Source organism: Patiria miniata, unplaced genomic scaffold (genome assembly GCF_015706575.1).
Source record: "Patiria miniata isolate m_02_andy unplaced genomic scaffold, ASM1570657v1 HiC_scaffold_7, whole genome shotgun sequence".
In the NCBI taxonomy this organism is placed as follows: Eukaryota; Metazoa; Echinodermata; class Asteroidea; order Valvatida; family Asterinidae; genus Patiria; species Patiria miniata.
The window spans coordinates 2,814,969-2,840,585 of record NW_024037074.1 but is presented as its reverse complement, the minus strand read 5'-3'; the positions used below and the strand labels follow the sequence as shown (position 1 = coordinate 2,840,585).

The following is a 25,617-nucleotide window of genomic DNA, read 5'->3' as shown; positions in this document are numbered from 1 at the left end:
GGATTTTATCATAAACCTGAAATTATTTATTGCAAGCACACTATTTAGAGTATTATAGGGCGGCATTCCAATGGACCAAAATCAATATTATGGACAATGTATCCACGGATCTCAAATTTGTATAAATTGCTCAAAATAATGAACTTTACACCATTAGCTTTAGGGTTATACATGTACAATTCTGCTACAAGTTTGTAGGACAGTAGAAGAAAAATATTGAGAGCTGAATTCTTTTGATTATGATTGTATAAATTTAAAATTTAAAAGATAGCCGATGGAATTATTTGAAGCTCACAAGAATTGGAGAGGACCAGCTGTTGAGATCGATACCAGCGAAGTTCGACGTTTGCAAGAAGGAAAATATGACAAAGTTATGATTGTATTAAATGAACGATTATGATTCCTGTTAAGGCGTAGGATTAAGGCGGGGTTGGTGGGGTATAGGCACATGGCGCGCGTAGGCAGCCGAGCACACCAGCAGCAGCGTAAGGGAGTAGCACAGCCATGGTATAAAAATTAAATCATAAATATAAAAATGTTTTAACAAATCAATCACAAAGTTACAAAAAAAATCGTTTTCGAGGCACAGTAAAAATCATCATGCAAATCGTAGCTTGATTCTTAAAAATTATTAACGGTAGTCAATTAAAAATCTGTATCGAAGTATACCGGTAGTGCATTCTAATGGAATAATACAATGTTATCAATATCAGAAAATTTATTTTTAATATCAATTTTGGTTTTTGAAATAAGTAGACACACGTTACTGAGCTCTAAGGTTACATGGGTTGATGAGCATCCGTCATTTTATAAAATAGGAGGACATCTTTGGGGTAGTTTTCGCGATGTTGTAGGTAAGATATCGTCTTCCCGAGAAAGTGTTCACGGGTTGGTGATATTTTGTAGGTGAGATGCCGTCTTCCCGAGAAAAAAACATTTCCCGGGTTGATGATATCTTGCAAATGAGACATCGTCTTCCCGAGATAATGTGTCATCACGGGTTGGTGATATCTTGTTTTGTAGGGCGAGATGTTGTCTTCTCGAGAAAAAAAATCTCTGGTCGATGATGTCTTGTGTATAGGTGACATATCCTCTCCCCAAGAAAGAAAACATTTCTCGGGTTGAAGATATCGTGTTGGTCAGATATCATCTTCTCGAGAAGAAAGTATATCTCGGGTGGATGGTGTCGTGTAGGTTAGATATCGTCTTTCCGAGATAATATTTCATCACGGATTAATGATATCTTTTAGGTGAGATGTCGTCTTCTCGAGGAAAAATAATGTTTCTCGGGTTGACTATATCTTTTGGGTGAGATGTTATCTTCTCGAGAAAGTAAAGTATTTCTCGGGTTGATGACAACTTGTGGGATATCGTCATCCAGAGATGATTATTCACTGGTTAACGATATCTTGATATTTATATTTCCCGATACCAAATAAGTTACTTTTTTTCATTAAAAACTGATGATGGATGTCTGTTGACTCGTGATACCTTCCGTGATAAAAAAGCCAATTTATTTTATCAACTCATAGCTGCTTCAAAACTTTTTAAAACATCTTTATTGTAAACAATAAATATCTGTACTAAAAACAAAAAATCATAAAACAGCTTCTCTATAACACATCAACTGGAAAATAATATGAAAATGTACATCAGAAGTTTTTCTTAAGCTCATAAACTCGGTGGGGTTTTCATTTTTAAAGAAAGATTAAGGCAAAGTTGTAGTCAAATAAAATATAAACATGAAATTGTATAAAGAGCAGGTGGTAATAAAATAATTATAACAATAAATAAACTTTAGGGAGCTTTAGCGTACTGCAAAAAGCGAGCAAATATAGCAGCTTGCAAGACAATAAGGAACTTTGGGAATTGGGAAGGGAACTGAAGTTATTAATTTATACCAACGTTATCCTGATAATAACTTGTGCATCGGCCGACGTCAGTTGGAGAATGAAAAAAGTTGTTTTAACGTCAAGGACTATATTTGAATAATACAAACTGAAGAATCGGCGATGAAGACGGACCCTCGAAGATGTTATCATATCAACAGAAATCAATGTCAATGGCATTGCCTTGAGCTTTGCCGCATCACAACCATATTAAGTTTGCTGATTATTTGTGTATAAGGACAGAGGAATCACCTTGAAGAATTAATGGTGTAAAGATGTTCATTATGCATTCCTTAAAACCTTTGGCAAAATAATCCTGTAGCCTGTTGTGTTGATAATGTCCATTGGAATACCACCCTCTAGAGGTTAAAGTAAGTATATGATTGAGAAAGTCGACACCCTTGATGGGTGCTACATATACACCTGAGAAGGACGAGACCCTTGATGGGTGCTACTTTTGAGAAGAACGACACCCTTGATGGGTGCTACATATACATTTGAGAAGGATGACACCCTTGATGGGTGCTACTATTGAGAATAACGACACCCTTGATGGGTGCTACTATTGAGAAGAACGACACCCTTGATGGGTGCTACTATTGATAAACACGACGCCCTTGATGGGTGCTATATAACCTCACCCTTGATGGGTGCTTCTATTGAGAAATACGACGCCAGTAATGCTACTATTGAAAAGGACGACACCCTTGATGGGTGCTACATTAATTGAGAAGGACGACACCCTTGATGGGTGCTACATTAATTGAGAAGAACGACACCCTTGATGGGTGCTACTATTGAGAAGGACGACACCCTTGATGGGTGCTACATTTAAGAAGGACGACACCCTTGATGGGTTACTACTGTATTGATTAACACGACACCCTTGATGGGTACTACTATTGATTAGCACGACATCCTTGATGAATGATATATCGAGAAAAAAACCTCACCCTATTGAGAAAGACAATACTCTTAATGGATACTACTATTGAGAACTACGACACCCTTGATGGGTGCTGGATCGCCAACAAATTAATTCAATATAGAATTATTAATGTATAAAGTTGTCAAACCAGCAAGAGATTATTATTGTAAAGAAGACAAAGAAAGTTAAAGATGATACTTATATTTTTCCAAGGAACCTCTCCGCACGATTCTAAATCAATACACAATCTTACCAAGCACCAGATGGGAAAGGAATGAAAATCCCGCTGTTTGGATGTGCAAAGTAAATCGAGATAATTTGTTTCTCAATGCCAACGTTTGTGGGTGTCTGTATAATGTACGATTCCGAAAATAATGTATTCGGAATGAGCACTGGCGTGCTCTCGGTTCGATAGAAGGTGACTTAAAAAAACTAAACATGTATAGATTAAAAGGCAAAAAATTCTCAAGGGTAAAATAGATCAATAAGGTGAAATTCTAAGAGCGGAACGGTGAAATCGAAATGAAAAGCTGATTGCCAATCGTTTTGTTCGACTGACGATGCGTGGATATCGACCCGTGGGTAGGCCTATATTAAACAGCAAATGTATCGTTCGCTAACGATTACGAGTTCGTGTTGAGTTCGAGTGCGAACAAAGTTACGGTCAATCATTAAATTTTGTCAAGCATTTGTAAATTATTTGTGTGTATAGAAGAAAAGAAGACAATGGACCTGCGGGTACTGATTAAAACAACAAATGAATCGTTCGTTAACGATTTGAGAGTTCGTGTTGAGTTCGAGCGCTAACAAAGTTAGTGTCAATCATTAAATTTTGTCAAGCATGTGTAAATCATTTGTGTGTAGGAAGAAAATAAGACGATAAACCTACGAGTATATGGGTTAAAATAACAAATGTATCGTTCGTTCACGATTTGAGAGTTCGTGTTGAGTTCGAGCGCTAACGAAGTTAGTGTCAATCTTACATTTTGTCAAGCATGTGTAAATCATTTGTGTGTAGGAAGAAAATAAGACGATGGACCTACGAGTATATGGGTTAAAATAACAAATGTATCGTTCGTTCACGATGTGAGAGTTCGCGTTTAGTTCGAGTGCGAACAAAGTTAGTGTCAATCATTAAACGTTGTCAATCATCAATTTTTGTCGATTTGTGTATATAGAAGAAAATAAGACGATGGACCTGCGCGTATGGATTAAAACAACAAATGTATCGTTCGTTCACGATTTGAGAGTTCGTGTTGAGTTCGAGTGCGAACAAAGTTAGTGCCAATCATCAAATGTTGTCAAGCATATGTAAATCATTTGTCCGATTTGTGTAAAGTATAAGACGATGGACCTGCGAGTATATGGGTTGAAACAACAAATGTATCGATCGTTCACGATTTGAGAGTTCGTGTTGAGTTCGAGCGCTAACAAAGTTAGTGTCAATCGTTAAATTTTGTCATTAATCTTGCACACTTAATTTCTCCTTCTTGACACTTAAATACCGTGATTGTGAGATAGTAGGGTTATGTTTGTAGTAGGGTCTTGTTTGTTGTAACAATTTGTGTTATATATTGTGTACGAATAAAACTTCGCGTCTATCGTGCATTTTCTCGTCATTCTACATTGATACTCATTGTGAAAAAACCCAGGGCCATGTGAACGAAACTTTCATCGCCATTTTGTAGAGATTACTGCTAAACCCCAGTTTCTTGTGTTATCTTCTGTACTCATGTGACAAATCACTTACATGATTTCAGGGCCATGTGAACATGTCTAACTCTGTTTTTGTAAAAATTCTCTCCAATTTATTATGCAAAATTATTTGAGGGCCATGTGGTGGAGTGTAGAGATCTTCCATTACTCCCTTCTGTGGGAATTTTCTCCAAAAGCCAGACGTGTATTTTCTTGAAAAATGCTTGTGCATTCATCCCATCTTGAGTGTGAATCGTGTGAAAAGTACTATAGGGCCATGTGTTAAGTATCCATCATAGCGATTTTGAAGCTCTAATGTTGGATTTAAGTTTTCTTGCATACTCCGTGTCTTCCTCAGTTGTAACTTCACTGTGGTTCATGGAGTTAAATACTCTAGGGCCATGTTTACAAATCTACTTTATTTGTCTGTGTGGCAAAACATTTTCTCAACTGCTACGCCACGCCCATCCATCTTAACTAAAACTTGGAGATTTTTTTAGGGTCATGTGCAGATCTTACTGATTCCTTGAAACATAACGGTTGTGAAATGTAATCAGAAACATGCGTGGTTTCAACGATTCCACGATTATTTTGCGACATGAAATAGTCTCTGATCCTTGTCGAAACGAGTCTTATGGACAAAGATTATTGTTTGTGATTTTTTCTTCTATAATATTCGATTCGCAAAGATCGATAATTGCCTTTTGTGTTAGGCCCATTGTGTCAATTTCTTTTGTAAATCAGGTGTAATGACACCTGTCACGTCGGATACACTTTGTAATCGCTATATAAAGTGTATAGCCTGAATTTACAGGATAAAACAATATTTGCATCAATTGATTTTTTAACAACCACAACGCCAGTGGTGGTTTGATTGATGGTATACTCGTCAATTCTGATAAGTCCGATCACAGCTGATCGGTGATGTGAATGTCGTTTCCCTTTGAACCGAGGCGCGGTGCTTGGTGCAAACTGGAATCATCTCCGCGACCAGTAGGTCAAATTTGCTATTTTAGATTAAACTAGGCTTTCTTTCTCATCTCAACGGTTTAATCCATTACAGTGGTCAGGTAAGGGCCACTAATTGGAGTATCTTCACCAAATTACCTATTTAGAATAAAGTAAGCTAGCTTTCTTTCTCATCTTAACGGTTTGATCCATTACAGTGGTCAGGTAAGGGCCACTAAATGGATTATCTTCACCAATTTACCTATGTAGAATAAAGTAAGTTTTCTTTCTCATCTCAACGGTTAAATCCATTACAGTGGTCAGGTAAGGGCCACTAAATGAATTATCTTCACCAAATTACCTATGTAGAATAAAGTAAGTTTTCTTTCTCATCTCAACGGTTTGATCCATTACAGTGGTCAGGTAAGGGTCACTATATAGTTGGATTATCTTCACCAAATTACCTATGTAGAATAAAGTAAGCTTTCTTTATCATCTCAACGGTTTGATCCATTACAGTGGTCAGGTAAGGGCCACTATAATTGGATTATCTTCACTGTCTGCAGATACTTTGCACCAAGTTAGGCCTAGAGATTTAAGTAGCGTCGACATAAACTAAGTTTCCCTTTTTGTGATTGTTACTTTATAATGGTCAGGTCCATTAATATACATTTTCCTTCTCTTTATACCACAGCACCGGTCACAAATTTGATCAGGAAACCACTGTACATTTTGTAGTAACATAACCTAGCTCCGCTAGGAAGATTTCTTTTATTTTCAGCAACTTGCAATTAGATTAGGAAGACCAACCAGTAAGCAAGCCAGAGTGCTCATGTCAGGAGCTGATGACACGGATGAACCGGAAGCAGGGAGGAGGAACACCAGATGACTGATGGCCCTGCTTGCCGGGCATCCCATTACTGATTTTCCAGGTAAAAATATTGACATTTTCCTTTCGAAAAATATCTCAGGATGTTTCAAGTTGTTCTGCTGCATGGTTGTGTCTGCGATTTATGGTACCTTATTTGAAAAAAAACCACGATAAATCTAGAGAAAAAAAATAAATGTGAAATAATAATGCACACATTTTCGTACATGACGTTCTTTCTAATTTCTGGCAGAGATGACGGTCTGCTTGAAGATGAGATGTCATTCTGGACGAAGATACGATCACTTCTGAGTCCCAAGGAACCGGAAGCAGGGAGGAGGACCGACGGAAGGACTGAAGACCCTGCTTGCAGAGCAAGTCTTCACCAATTCTCGAGGTTATTTAGCAAAAGAGATTTATTATAGATGCACATGTTGTATTTTCATTTATTCGTTTTCAATTTTTGTCCTAGCCTTCGGGAAGTATATCATTTTTTATGACATTATTTTCTCAATCCGATAGTTGGTTTGTGCTTCGAATGTGAACAAATGTAATATATAAGATTTTTTTTCTCTTTGCAGATTTCTCTTGCTTCTTGTAAGCAACAGAGACGATGACAATTACCGAGTGCAGTTGTTCGCAAGGATAGGAAGTTAGGAACACGAATTTCAGAAACACTCGACTGAGGTTTCAATAGCTAGCTCCTGAAAGTTCCCATACATTTCTCTTAAAGGGAATATACATCATTTGCTTTTGCTGTAATTTTCAGAAATGGAAGGAATTGGGGGGGTTGGAAATATATAGCAAATATAGTTACACTGAATTTTTGAGATTTTGGGTTCGAAAATGCTATAAAAACCAAGAAAAACGATCATTTTCCTGTAGTCTGGTTCCCTGACTCCATATAAGAAGAAACAGAGCAGTTTACATACATTGGGGAATTGTAAGGTCAGGGATCCAGTCTAGCTGGCTCGTACCCGTTCATAGGTTTGTAATCGATTGCAAACAAGTGCGATGGTCAATTGGGGCCAGTATTTGAAAAAAAAGCCAGTTGTTTCCAACGCTGATCGGCCGATCAGCGTTGGAAATTGATACAAAAATACCACTTTTCTTGAAAATGACAGTATACCAGGTGCCATGATTTTACAGGATGCTTTACACTGTCATTCACTAACAGTCCAGCAAGGTATTTCAAAATGATTCGGTAGTTTTATTTTTTGATGTTTGCAAATGTTGTATTTTCCCTTTAAAAAGTCGTCACATTTTACTAACCCGAGGGATGTAATGATCCCTACAGTAACATCAGATAGAATGTCTAAAGTGTGATGTACAAAGACACCATCCCATTTCAAAATGCCTCCGAAATCCTGCTGGACAAATTAAAAGAGCTGTATATGTCAACTTATTTAATCAATATTGGTTTAAGTCCTACCTAATTGGTCGTCATCAGTCTGTGAACATTGAGGACACCATATCAGAGGCCCTGCCACTAAAAACGTTAAGCCCTGTCCGCACTGGACTTTTTTTGGTAAAACTGACCGAGACTAGTTCCTGATTGCAATGGACCATTATCATTTTGCGGCCATCTTGATTTTTTCCTATTCAAATCAACGTAACCAAAGCGAGGCTGGAAGGAAAAATAGTCTGGTTCCTTTTTTGCACATACAAAAAGGTGGCAACATGATACACAAAAAGGTGGCAGCATGATAATTGATAAAGGTCTATAATTATGTTGTATTCAGCTGTGCTATATAATTGTCAAGTTGGATCCAGCAGACAAATAAACAAGGCACAGTTGGATTAAGTAGAAAGTAACCGTCAGACTCGGTTGGATTTAGCAGGCTATAATCCTGAAAAACTATACTAGGGGGTTATTAATTAAATATTAAAAACAATAATTAGGCCTACAACATTTGTTTCGCGACTTAATTTTTCGTGTCATTGTATTCTTAAGTTATGTTTAAGTTTATAATGGGCTGCCGGGTGAGAGCAGGATTCTAGAGGGAACACAACCAGGCGCGGGTGGAGGAGGAGGAGGGGGGGGGGGGGTTTCACCCCTAGCTCTGTCAGATTTTGTCACAGAAATTCATTAAAAATAGTGTGAACCCCTGTTCTGACACACACAAAAAATAATTATACTGGTAATATTAAATATCAGCCTGTGCACACAAGCAGGACAGAGCCAGCTTCGTCAGGCCAAAAAAGTCTCCAGTTTCTGGTAGTGGAGCTTGCCCCCAAAGTGGTGCGGCGACGCGTTTTTTTTTTGTCCCTACTTTGTTGCAGATGACGCTTCGATCCCCTTAAAAATCTTTAAAAGGCTATCCTTCAGAGTGGAGCTTGAGGTGACCTTAATAAGGCCATAAGGCTTGAGAATTCTGCACCCACTAACGATCTCGACCGACACGAACATTCTTCGGGAAATTTGGATAGTCCGGAGACAAAAATCCGCACCACTTTTGGGGCAATTTGCAATGCTACAAAACAGTCATCTCCACCATCTAGCTGGTGCCGCGCGAAGCGCGGCATCCCACTGTATTAGCCTTTTTGTTATGACAGTACTACTCGCACTCGTCCCCGGGCTAACTTTATTTTCATAAACGTGTACTGCATGCTCCACACCATGGGACCGATGTTGCATTACGGGGATTTCCCGTGTGAGTAACACGCGAGGAACATTTTTGTTTGTGAGAAATCAACGTCAGGTGACGCATTAATCGTGAGCTCCATAAAGTACATGTATAAACATCGGATTATACCCCACCATAGCTCAGGAATATCCTGGAAATCGTCAACTGGATGTTAGGAGTCGCCATGGACTGAGTAGGTATGTGACAAAAATTTTGGAAAGCTACAATTTACAAACACAATGTCAAAATTAGTCAAAGTCAAACGCCACTTCTTATTTGGTTGTGACTTAGCTGGAGTTACCCAGCCCTGAGTTTTATCATTGGGTTGTCTATTAGGGCTGGAGCGCATTTTTCTCGTAACTTGTAGTATAGCCTAGGCAAAATTTTTTGGAAAATGTTCAATTTTGTCCCCGTTACACACTAATTGCAACTGCAACTCACCCCAAACTTGCCTGGAATAACCATTACACAGGTCCTTGAAGTAAAAAACGATCCACGATGAAGATTCAGCCTACAATTGCAGTGAAAACAGGAGGAATAACCGCTAACTTGACAACCTTGCTGGATTGGCCAGGACCGCAATTGGTTTGTGCACAAAAAAAAATTGTGTACAATGAATGGCGGTCGATTAACAGGCACAGAGAGCGATCGCTGTCAACTACTCGTTTTTGCCGGCTGCGCTGGCTGTTGGCGCATGACGTCACGCGGAAGCGTAACACCCGATGACTGTTTCATGCACTAATATAAGGTTTACCACTCGCATCACAGCTTTGGTACTGGAACCGCAACCAATAGTGCATGAAACAGTCATCGGGTATTACGCTTCCGCGTGACGTCATGCGCCAACAGCCAGCGCAGCCGGCGAAAACGAGTAGTTGACAGCGATCGCTCTCTGTGCCTGTTAATCGACCGCCATTCATTGTACACAATTTTTTTTGTGCACAAACCAATTGCGGTCCTGGCCAATCCAGCAAGGTTGTCAAGTTAGCGGTTATTCCTCCTGTTTTCACTGCAATTGTAGGCTGAATCTTCATCGTGGATCGTTTTTTACTTCAAGGACCTGTGTAATGGTTATTCCAGGCAAGTTTGGGGTGAGTTGCAGTTGCAATTAGTGTGTAACGGGGACAAAATTGAACATTTTCCAAAATTTTTTGCCTATACTACAAGTTACGAGAAAAATTCGCTCCAGCCCTAATAGACAACCCAATGATAAAACTCAGGGCTGGGTAACTCCAGCTAGTTGTGACTTGTGTGTACAAACATGACAAAAACTAGTATGGAGAGTCGAAAACATTTTCAAAGCATTTTCGTACAAAACTGGAAAATGTTTCTCAGTCCTAAACAGGTTAAGTTTCACATTTTGGAAAAAAAAATTTGCATGATGACTCCAGTCTCCACTGTTTTCATTATCTAGTTAAATTGCGAAAATGTTGGAAAGACATGGAATGATGGAAGTTTAGTAAACTTCCATGTCTTTCCAACATTTGCGCAATTTAACTAGATAATGAAAACAGTGGAGTCACCATGCAATTTTTTTTTTCCAAAATGTGATACTTAATTTCAAACTGAAAATGTCAGAATGTTGTTCCTTTTGAAATCTCTTTTTTTCTCTTTTTTTTCTGTGCAATTTTAATACATGTATAGACCCGTGAACGTGGCGTTGTATACAACGCCACGTTGTTGTGTATTTTAAAACCTAGCGAAATCGATCCGACATACATAATTCCGTATGGGTGTTGAGTACTCACCTTAAAATCTAAATTTGCTCGTCCGATTGTTTAGGCTGTGTAATTTCGACGAAATTTTCCCATCAGTATAAAGACCCATACGAACGTGTAGAAATTTCATTTTAACCCGACAAGTGACCCTGACAAATGACCCCGGACGAGTTGCTTGGACAGATTGACGGCTGTTTCATGTCGCAACCCCGAACAAAAAACACGCACCCAATTGGCTGCTCGGCTCATGCATCTCGTGTACGTGTGCGCACACGCACGAGGGCGCACGTGCGCCCGCGTGCGGTGCGGTGAGAGAGGAAAGGACTTGAAACTTGTCTAAAACGATGTCTCTTTTAGCTGCGACAGTAAACAGCCGTCGAATTATACGAAACAGGACGGTACAATAAAACGCAATGCGCATGCGTCACTTGGGAGAAAATGGCAGCTAGCAGGACTTCATAAACCGGGGCCAGAATTTTCCTCAAATTTCGTCAAATGCAAGAAGTAAACCGGGGCCAGAATTTTCCTCAAATTTCGTCAAATGCAATTTTTGATGTAAAAACAGATTTCAAGACAGCTTCATATGTGAGTACTTATTACATTTGCAAAATAACGTCCAGTGTGTGTAACGGAGGGAGTCAGAGGGACAATTTCGCCAGGTTCGGAAATACACAACAGCGTGGCGTAGTTTACAAGCCGCGTTCACGGGTCTAATACATATACTGATGTAGTTACACGCAGGGACCGAGGTGATAATATGTTTTGTAACAGTTGTTAGTGTTTTATCAACTTGATTTGTAAGGTCAAAAATTACAATTACAATTCCCTAACATCTATAAATTGATTAAGTGGGTCAGGGACAGTGTTGTAGTCAAGACCGGATAGACCTAGACCAAGACTGAGACCTGTTACATAGCTAATACAGGGAGGGGTTCTTGTTTAACAAGTGCGCATTTTTGGGCAATCGTGTATCTACAGGGCCTGTTTCCCTATAGGAAACAAAATCCACTTTTATTTTATTAAACACCCTTGACTCTGATTTGATCGAAACTAAACAGGGGGCCCTACACTACACGATCGCCCATTGACAATCGTTACGTTAATGATTATGCAGTTACCCTACTGAATATTTTTTGAATTTTGGGTCCCTAATTTTCTGAGCAAATTATTAACTATTCCAACAATGCACTCTTCTTTGCAGTTGACAGGAATCGCAAACTCCTGACCTGCGGTGTGACAGCTAATTAGCCATGGCTGCCTTCCACGGGGCAAATCCGGTCAAGCGCAAGTCCAAGCGGCAGGTCGGAGCGATGATTTTCCCAGAAAAACTTGAACTACAGATCCTGAATTTGGTGTGCATGTACGGGGGAAGTGTCAGCCTGACTGCCCTCAACGAAACCTTGATGCAAGAAGGATGGACGGGTCTATCAGACAGGGCGTTGCGGCAGTTCATGACCCACAGCTCCCCGCACAACATCAAACTCTTTCACCTTGAGGAGGATCCGGTGCGGAACGAGTGCACAGTCAGGTAACGGCCAGAAAAGGAGAGTTGGGGAAGACCTAGACTGGCTCCTGGTCCATCTACTGTGTATATCGAATGTCAAAAGTTAAAATCAAAGTAATTGGGGGCAGGGATTAGTCTGGGAGACCATTGCAAGTTGAATTTGAATGCATTTGCGCGCCAACGACACCTGACGCTCACGCTATATGGCTTAGCTTTGTGCATGTTCAGGATAAATAAGTCGTGCGTTTTTTTGGCGAAAACCAGTACATTATGCACATGTGGTGTTCCGTCTAAGGGGCTCTCAAAAGTGGTAAAAATGTGCCCTCTTTTGTTAGCGCACGGAGCCCATATCCTCAGTTAGTGAATTAGCAATGAATTGATGGGCCCATTTGACAAGGGGAACTTACACAGGGCCACCATTTGATATAGTAGTCCATATACAGGTAGTTGAGATCCCATATTTAATTGAGATTTCCCTAGGGTTGCAAAGGGGTGGACAATTTTGGAAAGTTTAGCGGAAAGTTTGGGGGAATTTTGAAAGGCCCAGGAACAGGATTGGTGATATTTTTGATTTCCAAATTTTGAAAAATCAGATTTTTTTAATATCAATTTTGTATCCTTTCTGCTGCAATACTCGTAAAATGAGGGGGGGGGGTGGTGTTTCAGGCCTGTCGGACTTTTCTAGATTTGGGCTATTTGGGCAAAAAACGGAAATGTTTGTTTTCTCCCTGGTTCCTGACTTAAGTGAGCTGGAATCTCTTGGGGACTTATTTCTGGCCTCTACCCACCTTGTGTGAACATTTGACGTAATTTCGTGAAGTTTGATTTTTGGCCAAAAATGAGTATTTTGGATGACTGCGGATATGGAAAATTTTCCCAGATTTGGGCTATTTTGGCTGAAAACTTAATTTCTTTTTCTCCCTGGATCCTGATTCAAGTGAGAGGGAATCTCTCGGGGACTTATTTCTGGCCTCTACCCACCTTTTGTGAACATCTGACTTAATTTCGTGAAGTTGGATTTTTTTGCCAAAAATTAGTGTTGTTGATGACCGCGGATATGGAAAACGTTTCTAGATTTGGGCTATTTGGGCGAAAAACGGAAATGTTTTTTAAATCCCCCCTTCCACTACAAGAAAAAAAAACAACCCAAAACATGTGTGCTAAACCACACCCCATTATAATTAGGCCTATAAATTATAAATTGTATGTGATAAGAAACATCATTCGGCATATATACTGTACCATTTTTTTTTTACATCAGTTATGGACTTAAAACAATACAAATTAAGTTCACTTTCAGGTAGTGATAACTCACGAAAACATGTCTCTGTTTTCAAGGGTCAAGACAGACGCTGTACTGTGCGAAACATACGATCCCCGACAGGACACTTGTGAGGAAGGCAGTGACTGTGAGTCCTTCCACTTATGCAGTCACTTCGTCTTGGGCAGTTGTGAGAGAGGTAGAAAGTGCGTCTATCCTCATCACCTGCGGAGCCCCCACAACGATACCATCTTGTTTGCGAATGGATTGGAACAGCTCGATGATGGACACATCTTTCAGGTATTCTTGAGGAGGAGGTTGGGGGAGGATTTGACAGTTAACAATTTTTTACCTCCAGCCTCTTGGCTGAGGGGTATATTTTCATCGCCTAGAGCGTCTGTCAATCAGTCCGGGTGTCCGTCCGGGCAGCTCAGTTTCCGTATGATAACTTGAGTTAGAAATGCCATTTGGGATGATAACTTCAGTAAGGGATTGCCCTTGGGGGTAGGCAAATTGGGATTGGTTTTGGGGTCAAAAGGTCAAAGCTCAAGGTCACTGTGGTGAGTTAAATGTAAATGGCTTCCGGATGATAACTGGAGTTAAAAATGTGATTTGGGTTTCTAACTTTAGAAGGGGATTGCCCGTGGGTAAAAGGCAATTAAGTTGAGATTGGTTTTGGGGTCAAAAGGTCAAAGGTCGAGGTCAAGGTCAGAGTGGTGAGTTAAAAGTTGATCGTTCCAGATGATAATTCTTGACTCCGGCTGAGTTGTTATTTTTATGGTGCTCAGAAGCTAGGCGCTTCGGAAAAGAACTGTTCTCACCCAAATTTTTGTTTGTTACTTTATACAGATATTCCGACAGAGCTGGATTAAGATCACCGTGCCTGACGTTTGTAGACATTACAATACCCAAACTGGATGCACCAAGGCAGACTGTCAGTTCCTGCATGTCTGTAGGTAAGACAAATATTCCCATTCTTCAGAGTTGTTGAGTCAGTTACAAGCCAGTGGCATATCAGGGGGGGGGGGGGGGGGGGAGGGGCATGATAGTGAAACACAGATGGGACAAAATTCTATTTGCAACGAGCAAACAAAAACCTGGCCTCTTGCCTGTTACAACTGAAATCACAAATCTAATAAAAACATCTTGCTTTTTGTGTCATGTTGTGGCTACGCAGACATTACATTCTGGGAGACTGCAAATTTGCCAGCCCGTACAGGAAACCCTGCTACTACTCGCACAATGTGAAGGACCCCCAGCCAATGAGTGTGTGGCGGAGGTTCCACATCAACGCCGCTGCCAAACCCCCCGGGGAGCTGCTCCAGATGTTGCTAGAGAAGAAGAGACAGGAGGAGCTTTCAGATGCCGAGGAAGAAGATGATGATTATGAAGATGATGATGATGAAGATTTCAATTCGATGAGATCGCCTACAAGGAAATCTAAAAAGGTATGCAAGATCTTCTGATAAAATGGCGCATTTTGTTTTCGTTTAAAGCAGCAAAGTTGGTCAAAATCTTTCAGTACATAACACCTTACCTGTTGAAAGTGTCAGTTCAGTATACCATACATTTTGAGAAAATTCCTTGAATCCATCCATTTCTGAAAATTAGAGCAAAAGCAAATGTTGTATATTCCAGCAGTATGGATACTGATATTGGACTCTGTCATATTGACATAAAAATAATAGTTACCTTTCAGAGTCTGATTTTATTAAGCGTGACGTAGCTCGCAAGGTCGTCATGACCTCTTCATTTACCATTATGGCTAAATCCCTCCGCTCACGTGACCACCTTTGGGGTGGTCACGTGAGAGCAGATCGTCATAGATGGCGGGCAGGTCGTACCCTGCGTCCCTGTTGAGTGTTGGGTTCTGGGTCTTGATCTCTATGGCCTCCCTGATCTTTCTGGTCCAGAAGCGTTTCCCTTGTGCTATAACTTGTTCATTGTCCAAGTTGATGTTATGCCTCTGTTGAACTAAATGTTCACCCACAGCTGCAACGGGAGGGATTTTATTACCCACAACGCTGAATGAAGAGGTCGTGACGACCTCGCAAGCTACGTCATGCTTAGCAAAATCCGACTCTGCAAGGTAACTATTATTTCTGTGTTGTATATGCACCTTAAGCTCTTGCTCTTGTCAGTCTTAACATTGTGTTTTTCTTTCTTCAAACAACCAAATGACTAGACTGTTCCTGATGTCTGCATACATTACAACAGGAAAGGTTGTAACAAGGGAGACAAGTGTCCGTACCTGCACATCTGCAGGTAAGTCTGAATCTTTCATTTACAGGTGTCCTTTTGTTGAACTGGCTTGTGTGGCATGGGCCTGAGCAATTCCTGTGGAATTAAAAAAATCCAGCAACCAAACTTAAGCCATATATGACTTTATTAAGGGAATAAATGTGTGCTCCAGAGGTTTTTATCACTCTTTTTTTAAGACCACTTAGAGTCTGGGTGCTGATAATTACCCGAGCCGGAGGCGAGGGTAATTATCAGCACCCAGACTCTAAGTGGTCTTAAACAGAGTGATAAATACCAACGGAGCACATATTTATTCCCATTCATCATATTTATTCCCATTCGGTAAAAAAAATCATATAATTCGTTCAAAACATTCCGATTTTGTTCAACAAATTCACTTTATGCTTTTTGAAACATCCATCTTGCAAAATAATGGAGTGTTCAGCTGGCGAGTAAGATGTAAACAACCCTTTTATGGAGATTGACGCGCACGTATCATGTTCTGCGCGATGTTGCGCAGAACGCGCCAGGTGCGTTACGTTTTGAATTTAGAACTATAAAATTCTGACTCCCTGGTAGTGTTGCGCATGCCTACGTGAGGATTTTGAACGTTCAACCAATGAAACGATAAGAGGCACTGGATTTTTAGGAGTCCATATTTTATTGTGACATTGGAAAAGTGTTTAAGACCAGCTAGCCATGTCTTTATCATCCGTTTAAGACCAGCCACGTGACGGGCTCTCGACCAATAGGAATGCGTAAACTGTCTTAGGTATTTATGAATATTGCATAGAGCTCTATTAATCCATTATAGTCACTGAACCAACCAAAAGTGCCCTGCCTATTACTCCCCGCAATTGCCTGAAACTGTCCCTGCACTCTTTTGTTTTTATATTCATAGTTAAGCATATAAAACCAATGTAATACAGTTTAGTACAGGAACTACATACATTTTTATTTAATTTGCATGCTTGTAGGATGTATTGAACATCACTTCTTTTTTTTCAAACCCACTGCATCACCATTAAGTTTAAGATCAAATCACTATTATAGAGCAAATAAGGATGCGTAAGTCTGTATGAGTTTGTTTCTGCATTCAATAGGCGATGTTGAACAATAGAGGACAATGAGGTCCCAAACTCCTGAAGGTCCCAATTTGGCGATGTGTACAAAACATATGGGAGGTCTTCCTAAAAAGTTTAAGTACAAACAAAAGAAGGACAATAGGGGGTCCCCGATTGCAGGCAGATCACACATTTGCATGTGTTCACAAGTTGTTCACGCATTGATTGCGCATGATTGCCCACAAAGTGAGCAATGGGAGGCGAAGCCATCTTCCCTGCAAAGTGAGTGAGGTGAATCCTCGTGATCTATAACAGCACTGTACATTATTAGCCGAAAGACTTCCTCCCCCAAAGATTCCTGAAAGTTTGTCTAAACAGCAGACGTTTTTACGTTCTACGTGTTTTACAATGTTCTCTTTATGCCCAAGTGCTAAGACTTCACTGTGCTTCATCCTTATTTGGTCACCAGGTTCTACGCCACTGGAAATTGCCGATTTACAGGCAAGTGCCGTCATTCCCACAATGCCAAGGGCTCCCAGCCAATGGCTGTTTGGCAGGCATTGGGCATCGATGCTCGAAGCAAGACCCAAGAAGAACTCCTGGCCCTTATCCAGACAAACAACCCTTCCGCTGCTCAGGGGGATGGCGATAAGAGAAGGCGGAGAATCTCGTCTCTTCAAGGGGCAGCTTCGGACAATCTTGAGGTTTGTTGAGATACAACATGAAGGCATGCTGATTTTGCAGTAAATAGAGGGCTCTCACTGACCACACATGAGCCGGGTTACATCCAGATACCGGAAAGTCATGAGCGTCGTCATTGTAGTAGGCAAAAATTGTAGAGCGCAAATTATTGGGCTGGGGTGGTTTGGGGGGGGGGGGTGGTTTGGTGTTACGACCTTCGATCTTCTTTAGGCCCCCAAGTGCCTTCTCACAATTAGACCCTAGCTTAAGAATACCTGCCTGGTTTCTCACTTTGTGCACTTTCATTTCAGATATGTGAATACAACCTTCGTGGCAAGTGCAATTTTGGCGATGGATGTCGAAAGCTGCACAGCGACCAGCACTATCAATGGCAGTATTCTGATGATAATGGACAAACGTGGAAAAACGTTGACCTTAACGTTACCATAGAAGAAAAATTCTGCGATATCAGAACGGATGGTGTAAAGGATCAAGCAAGGTAGAACTTTATTTGGCTTGTGATTATATGTGGGTAGGAATGAGTACGGCAATATTGCTGTGTCAAATATACCCAATATTCAATATTCAACCTAATACCGAACAGCATTTTTTCGATTCCAATATTTGAAAAATGTGAGCAGTCCAAGAGATGATGAAAAATTTCCATGATGTTATTTGAATCGTAAATGTTGCGTGGTTTTATTGTTTGTTAAATACCGAACTTTCGTTGAACGCCACTTTTGCACATGATTTGAGAAATTTCTGCAATGAATATGAGCTCAAAATCTCTTCTTTAACATTGGTCAAATATCAGCCGTTCTGTTTGCTGTTCTTTATATTGTTGTAAAAAGCTCTTCCTCAATTTTTCGACAAGCGTAGGTTCACAAATATCCTGATCGACGGCCAGGTCAACTTGATCAGTGCATTCTGAAATCAAATATTCGATCGCGATCAAGTTGCAATAATCGAATACTATATTATTTAAAATGCACAGCCACATCCGACAAAAATTTGATGGAAATGTCAAATTTTTGACCCAGATGACGTTGATTCGAAACAGTTGCCAAAAATAAAACTGAAACAGGGACTACAATGTTTATGATTGTATATTTTAACATTTTTCCAAAGGGTTCTCTGTTTTAAGACGATGAAGTTGGCTTCGATGGATGTCCGTCGTTTAGAAACTCCATCGACGAAAACATCCCAGTTGAACTCCTGGCAGAGTGTCCTGGCAACCAAGTGGCAGTGGTACTTCCATGACAACGGAAACATCTGGGTGCAGTACGCCAATAATGCTGTAAGATTCTCACTATTTTAAAACTTATAAGTACGTCTTGTCACAAGCCAATTGTGGCTCATCAGGCCAGGCTTTTTTCTCCGGGTTTCTTGGCATAAAATGATCGACGGAGAACATTTTGATTCCTCCCCTGGATGAGATGCCAGTCCATCGTTCCAGGATACTCCCCAGCTATTGCCGGTACCACATATACTCATGGGTGCTAATACTGGCGAGTGGGGGTAAAGTGGCTTGCCCAAGGACACAACATATGGCTTGTGGCAGGATTGGAACCCCTGACCCTCTGATTATGTATCACAAACCGTAACCAGTAGGCCACATTCCCTCTGCTTTCTCTCCTGGGTAGAGGGAGGCGGGTGAGGGTGAAGTGGCTTGCCCAAGGACACAACATATGCCTAGATGCATGCAAGATTCAAATTCCTGACCCTCTGATCGTGAGTCACAAACCCTAACCACTAGACCAAACTCACCCGTGCTTGCATTCCTGGGTGGAGGGAGACAATTGAGGGTGAAGTGGCTTGCCCAAAGACATATGCCCAGCAGCAATATTCAAACCCCTGACCCTCTGATGATCAGTCCTAAAACCCTAGCCACTAGCCTACACTCCCCTTTTTTACTTACAATACTTAGCAAGTTTAAATGACGTGATTTTTGCTTTGAAGTAAACTTGTTTGTGCCTAGCTCAAGTTTGCGATCGAAAAATTGTATCCCTCAGATTTTCTGAAAAGCTTTTGAAATACAATTATCTTTACGAATGTAGCAAAAACAACTCTGTGGATTTCATTTTTCCATCTTATTGCAGACCGTTGTGTCCTTTAATGTTGATTTTGTTACTTTTTGCAGGAAATTGAGGAGGCATACCAAAAATTTCGTTCGACTGGACAAGATCCCACATTTAAGTTTGAGACAGAGCAGTTTCGCTACGTGTTGGACTTTCCGAGCATGACGCAGAAGAACAGGAAGCTTGGCACAAAGCGTGAGGTGCGCAGACGACCAAAGTTTGTCTCCAAAGACATGTGCGAAAGGTGAGTCCATAAGCGGCCTGCCTGTTTTCCTCTGTGGTAGTGACTGACTGGCTGGTAAAATAATGTCCTAAACTCAGAGTTGTAATGACTCAAGTCAATGACTCAAGTCGGACTCCAGTCATAAGTTTTGGCAATTTGTCTCGACTCGAGTCCCCATGGGTAACTAATTTGACTCAACTCGAATCACTGCGAGCAGATAACTTGACTTGACTCGAGTCACAAGATTTAGTGACTCATTACAAACCTTCTGTATCCATGGGCGTCACGAGGGGGGGGGGCAAGGGGGGGCACTTGGCCCCCCCCCCCCTGAAAAAGCAAAAAAAAAATTAAGGAAAGAAAAGAAAAAAAGGAAAAGAAAAAGAGGCGCAAAGACAAAGTGGTGTAAATTTAATGAGTTGGGGGGGGGGGGCAAAATGTCCCTGCCCCCCTCTAAAACTGATAAATCGAGAATGTGTTGAGAAATACAAGCATTTTTTGGCCCAAAAAAATGTTTGTCCCCCCTCTAGAAAAAATCCTGGCGACGCCCATGTCTGTATCCCCAAATTCAAAAGAACCCTGGCCATTCCAGTGTCAAGTGCACCAGTTGAATGGGTGTTTAGTCGGGGAGGAATTGGTCAAGTTCTTTGTCTATAAAAAATATTATTCTGTTAACCAGACCAGCAATTATAAGTTAGTCGATAATTTTTTTATCTTTCGTTTACTTGTCTCTTTTGATTTTGTTTTTGTTTTCAAATTTTATCAACCCAGGAGTCTGCAGAAAATGAAGGTGCTGGGTGTGATTTTGCCCAAGAATTGGGATGCCCACCTGGCGCCCGCAGACCCCCAGAGCAACTTTGTGCTGAGCAAGCTGGACCGCAAACTTCACGCAGAAGAGCACAAGTTGGTCTCTGACCGCTTTGCAGAAAAGATGAACGCAAGCTCCATCGTGAGAATTGAGCGAGTGCAGAACAACGAGCTGTGGCACGAGTTTACAGTGTAAGTCTCTTTTCTTCGTCTGTAAGTCTTTAAAAATAAATGTCATCTTGCATATTGTGCTGGAACCCATGGTGTTTTTTATATTGAGTTTTGCCCTTCACCAATGTATGTTTACAAACACTGTACACTCGGTGTTTTCTGAGGGGTTGCGAGAAGAAATTCACAAGCTTACTTGGGTGGGACTCGAACCCACGACTTCGTGCTTACCAGTGCACTGAGCTTGGCATGGTTCAAATCTGATATAGCAGTGGGTATCGCAACCAAACTATTCTCTATTTTTCATGCAATAGACGGCGGGATTACATGCGAGACAGACAAGTAGATTCCAGGAAAGTGCCGGCGGAACTGATGTTGTTCCACGGCACGGAGAAACACGTCATCGAGGCTATCTGTCAGCAAAACTTTGACCACCGCGTGAGCGGCTCCCGAGTGGGCACCAAATACGGCCAGGGTAGCTACTTCAGCAAGAGCGCCAAGTACTCGGACGCCTACGCCAGCCCTGATTCCAAAGGCCGTGGCCGCATGTTCCTGGTTCGAGTCCTGGTGGGTTCTTACACCCGCGGGGATCCCAAATACCGCAGGCCCCCGCTGAGGGACACGAGCAAGCTGCACGGTCCGTTGTTCGATTCCTGCGTGGACAATCCCATCGACCCCCTGATCTTCGTCATTTTCGATCGAAATCAGGTGTACCCTGAGTATCTGATCACCTACAAAAAATGAGTGTAACACGCAGGTCATGTAATATGCAATACTCATGGAATGGTAAATAAGAAGTGTTTTAATTGATTAGTCACTGTGCCTGCCTATTCCCTGTAGCACTAGAAACCACCAGAGCACTCAATACAGTTTGGGGGCTTGGGCCCCCCTCCCCTTCCCCCACCTTCAGGAGCCCCCCCCCCCCAAAAAAAAAACCCCAAAAAAAACCAACAAAAAAGTTGCCAGACTGAAAAATTGCAATATTTTGCACAGAGACGACTTTGTACAGTAATGTGATCTTAAATAATTCCTCCTATCATAAGTTAACGGTGCCAGAAAAAGAAGTTCATTATTCAGTTGTACATGAATGACATTTGCTAGAATTATGTTTGAATTCTACACTAGCAAATAAATTGAAAGTTTCAATCAAAGGAATTCCAAATTAACATCCAAATAAAGAAAAAGAACAAAAGGAACAAAAAGAGAAAAAGAAAATAAAAAAATGAAAAGTAAACAAAAGAAAAAAAATAAGAAAAGAAAGAAAAAGAACTTAAACAAAGAGAAAAATAAAAGAAAGAAAAAGAAAAAAGGAAAAAAAAAAAAAGAAAAAAAAAAGGAAAATGACTTAGAGAGAATATACAACATAATTTGCTTTTGCTGTAATTTTCAAAAATGGATGGATTTGGGGGCTAGTATTTTATAGCAGATATTGTTACACTGACTTGATTGAAAGTTTGTATTCGTAGATGCTGGGAAAAACCAAGAAAAACAATCATGTTCTTGTAGTCTTGTTCCCTGACCTCACTTAAATAGACGTCAGGAAATTGTAAGGTCAGGGACCCAGTCTAGAAGGCTTGTACCGGATTGCAAACAAAATTGTAAATATGGTAATTTGGGGGCAGTATTTGAAAAAAGCCAGTTTCTTTCCAATGCTGATTGGCCGACCAGCGTTGGAAGTTGATACAAAAATACTACTTTTAATGAAAATGTTAGCACACCAGGTGCCATGATTCTTATAGGATGCTTTAGACTGTCATTCACTAACAGTCCAGTAAGGTATTTCATAATAATTTGGTAGTTTGTTTTTGATGTTTGCAAATGTTGTATATTCCCTTTAAACCGAGAGAGAGAAAAAAAAGAAACAAAAAGATGGAAAAAAACAACAAAAAAAGTGCATGTTGACAACCGTAGTTAGTTGTTTGGTCTCGCATATTTTCCTTTTATTCTGCAAATACCATTATTCGGGACAAAATTTTAGAACTGAATTTTGATATTTCATCCATGCGGTAATTATGTACTCGGAGAAAAAACCTGACGAGAGAAAAGTCTACAAATTGCACACAAAATAAATTGCATATTCATGGTAAATTGAAATCAATTGTGATTCAATTCAGCCATATATACCTTTTCAGGAAATTCACATTTTTAAGATGTTGAATGAAAGAATTGAATTTCTTAATGGTCTAATAATAGTTTTTTGTATGGTATTTAGATGTTTTCAAAGCAAAATAACTCATTTGAATAAGATTTGTATCAATAATTTCTCAAACAGTAGCAATAGTTCTAGATTTTAAAATGTTCTTTTTGTATGGGATATTGGGATGTTTCAATTAAAAAAACTTGCATTCCAGTAAAAGTTTTATACTCTCTTACACAACCGAGCTTTCTTTGATTTTAATGTTTTAATTTTCAATAGTTCAATAGAATATTAACAACTCATTGTACTCAGTAATTATATAATGTAATCAAGATGAATGTAGTAGTTGTAATGTTTTATATTTATGCAGATGAGAATGGCAAAAATTGAATGCAATTTTTTTTTTAAGTTAAAGGTAGAATAACAAAATAGAAGCATTGAAAATGCTCAAGCTGTACTTTTTATCCAGTTCTTGTATCTTTTGGTAAAACCAATTATATTAAAACAGTTAAAAATTGTAGTGCTTAGTGTTTAAGCTATTAAGAAATCAGTGAATTCAGAACTTTGGGGTATGTGTAATTTGAAAATCATATACAAGTACTTCAACTGTCATTTTTTTGTATGCTGAATTGTTTGTTAAAGGCATATAGGATCATTTTCATTTATCCCAAAAGTAACCTATATATCAAAAAACTAACTTGCTTTGAATATCGAACTGGTACTAAGCACCCTGTGAAATTATTCCGTCTGGCTTGCTGTCATTTAGAAGAAGTCAAGAAGGGAAGTCAAGTCATGTAGGTGATGCCCAGCGATCGGTCAATTTGACTGATTTTTGGAAATAAAGAGTGACTTGACATGACTTGTCTCCTATAATGAATTTTAAACTTTTAGTGTATTATGTTGCAAAAAAAATAATAATTATAGTAAAAAAAAATCTTTCAATTTTTTTGGCATCTACAAAAATGGGCTTTGGTTGCTCTTGTGCACAAACAGATCCCTATATTATCGATTGAAAGGAGGCAGGAACCAGTCTCCTTTGAGAACTGAATTATAATATTATCGCTCTGCAAATCATTCGAAATTTGTAAAGAAACTACTCCATGACTAAATGTGGCCTGATTCTTTGGTTAACTGTCTCTTTCAAAGTCAAGAACTTTTGTATTGCTAGTTAAATATAAATTTTAAAAATGAACATTTTCTTCTAGCTGAAACTCAGTAGGCCTACATCTTTAATTAAGCGACAGCTGCATCATTTGACTTTTCTAAACTAGAATTATCTGGTACACCGGACCATTTTCTACCGTCCAAGTTTCATCTCAATTTTTAACTTGGAGCACTAATTATCCTTTGTTACACTGTTGTTCTTTTCATAATTATAAAGTAATCGTAAGTAACGGTAACCTTGTAACTGTTTGTAACAGGGTGATCTTATCCTCTGACCTGAAACTCAATGGCAAGCCTTAAACCCAGTTTTCAATTTCATAAGCAGAATATTTAACATTTTATGGTGAACTACTCAGTATATTTTATGCCGTTAATAAAGGAACAGCAATATATACACAGTGTGTGGTGGGTAGTAAACCCTCAAGTGCCAAAAGACATTATACTGCGTTTCACCTCTGTTTTAAACCTTAAAGGCTGGTGGTGGGGGAGGGGCCCAATGAGGGTGCGGGGGGAGGATGGGGGCAGGTGGCTGTGGGGGAGGGACAGGGGTCACTGAAGGGGTATAGGGGAGGGACAGGGGTGAAGGGGAAGGAGTGGATGGAATGTTGTGGTGAGAAACAAAAAATGCCAATTTTAAGGTTATTTTCTAACTTTCAAGCAGCCCAAATGTATTAAATAGCACCGACAAACGGAAAACAAACTGTAGTCAGTTGGCTTATGGTAAAAAAAAATCATCTCCCATATGCAATTTCGGATACATTCTTTGAAAACTTCAGGGATTATTGATGAAACTCTGTGAAACACAAATCCACTCGATGCCATTTTTTCCCTAACCCTGAGGAGTTTTTATTTTTTTGCAAAGGGATTGTTTTTGAGTCGAAATGAACAATACCCATTTTCCTGACCCTTTTGTGGGTAGGCGTCCATTTGGAAAAGTTGGCGAAATAAACCCGAAGGGAGAGTCTTTTTTATCAAGATTTTGTTGCAAATGAAAATTTTGAATTGAGAATCGCATGCTGAAACACAATTTTGGACAAACCTTCTCTATAGGTGTGGGCAAACCTTTCATAATTTGGAGGGTGAAAAAAAGAAGAAATTACAAGATACTACAAGTTTAATCCAATATACATGTATGTCGATTTTTTTTTCTCTGAATTTGGCCTTGGTGGTCTGAGCAGTAAATTATAATTAGGCACAATTTCAAATTGGATTAGAGTTGTATGCGAGAGGAACTATTTTTGTTTATTTTATAAAAATGAGGAATAAACCTCTTATATTGCACCTTGTCTATGGAATTTACCGCTTAATGACCTCATCAGAACACAGAATAATCCATTAGAAAATGGGTAAATTTGATGTAACAATCAAAATTTAATATGAATGTCATTTTCAGTTGTCAAAGCATACATTTACAGATGCATAGTAATATAAGCTTTCATTTTGCTGATTTCAGACCAAAAAAAACTATATAAATTTGGCCTTTTATGTGAAATCACTCTAACTCCTACCATCACTTTTGAATGTTTTAGCTTTAGGGCCTACGCTTTAAAAAAAAAAAAGAACAGCTAAACTTTCATGTAACCAATAATGAGCTGAATTCTGCCAAAAATCTGCCAAAA

General features: G+C 39.8%; 1 protein-coding gene and 1 long non-coding RNA gene across 3 annotated transcripts; both read left to right on the top strand.

Annotated features, from left to right (window-relative positions):
* Positions 1 to 2,747: 2,747 nt before the first annotated feature.
* On the top strand, positions 2,748 to 7,055 carry LOC119744246. The gene is made up of 3 exons (XR_005273551.1): positions 2,748 to 6,392; positions 6,582 to 6,725; positions 6,910 to 7,055. It is a non-coding gene; the product is annotated as an uncharacterized LOC119744246 (long non-coding RNA).
* A 1,728-nt stretch (positions 7,056 to 8,783) lies between these two features.
* On the top strand, positions 8,784 to 21,892 carry LOC119745966 (protein mono-ADP-ribosyltransferase PARP12-like). 2 transcript variants are annotated; one of them, XM_038222688.1, is made up of 12 exons: positions 8,784 to 9,148; positions 11,875 to 12,201; positions 13,516 to 13,738; positions 14,288 to 14,394; positions 14,616 to 14,886; positions 15,624 to 15,703; positions 17,213 to 17,447; positions 17,736 to 17,923; positions 18,553 to 18,721; positions 19,565 to 19,746; positions 20,494 to 20,721; positions 21,012 to 21,892. In XM_038222688.1, the coding sequence occupies exons 2-12, from the start codon at positions 11,924 to 11,926 to the stop codon at positions 21,439 to 21,441; spliced, it is 2,391 nt and encodes a 796-aa protein (XP_038078616.1). In that variant the 5' UTR covers positions 8,784 to 9,148; positions 11,875 to 11,923; the 3' UTR covers positions 21,442 to 21,892. The 2 variants fall into 2 exon arrangements, with proteins under 2 accessions (XP_038078616.1, XP_038078615.1); XM_038222687.1 differs by having other exon boundaries at positions 8,784 to 9,152.
* The last annotated feature ends 3,725 nt before the right edge of the window (positions 21,893 to 25,617 follow it).

Bases quoted from the DNA above. Each gene is read 5' to 3' on its own strand.
- LOC119745966 (XM_038222688.1), top strand. From the start codon at position 11,924: ATGGCTGCCTTCCACGGGGCAAATCCGGTCAAGCGCAAGTCCAAGCGG. The intron at 12,202-13,515 runs GTAACGGCCAGA...TCTGTTTTCAAG, and splicing joins CGGAACGAGTGCACAGTCAG to GGTCAAGACAGACGCTGTAC. The intron at 20,722-21,011 runs GTAAGTCTCTTT...TTCATGCAATAG, and splicing joins CTGTGGCACGAGTTTACAGT to ACGGCGGGATTACATGCGAG.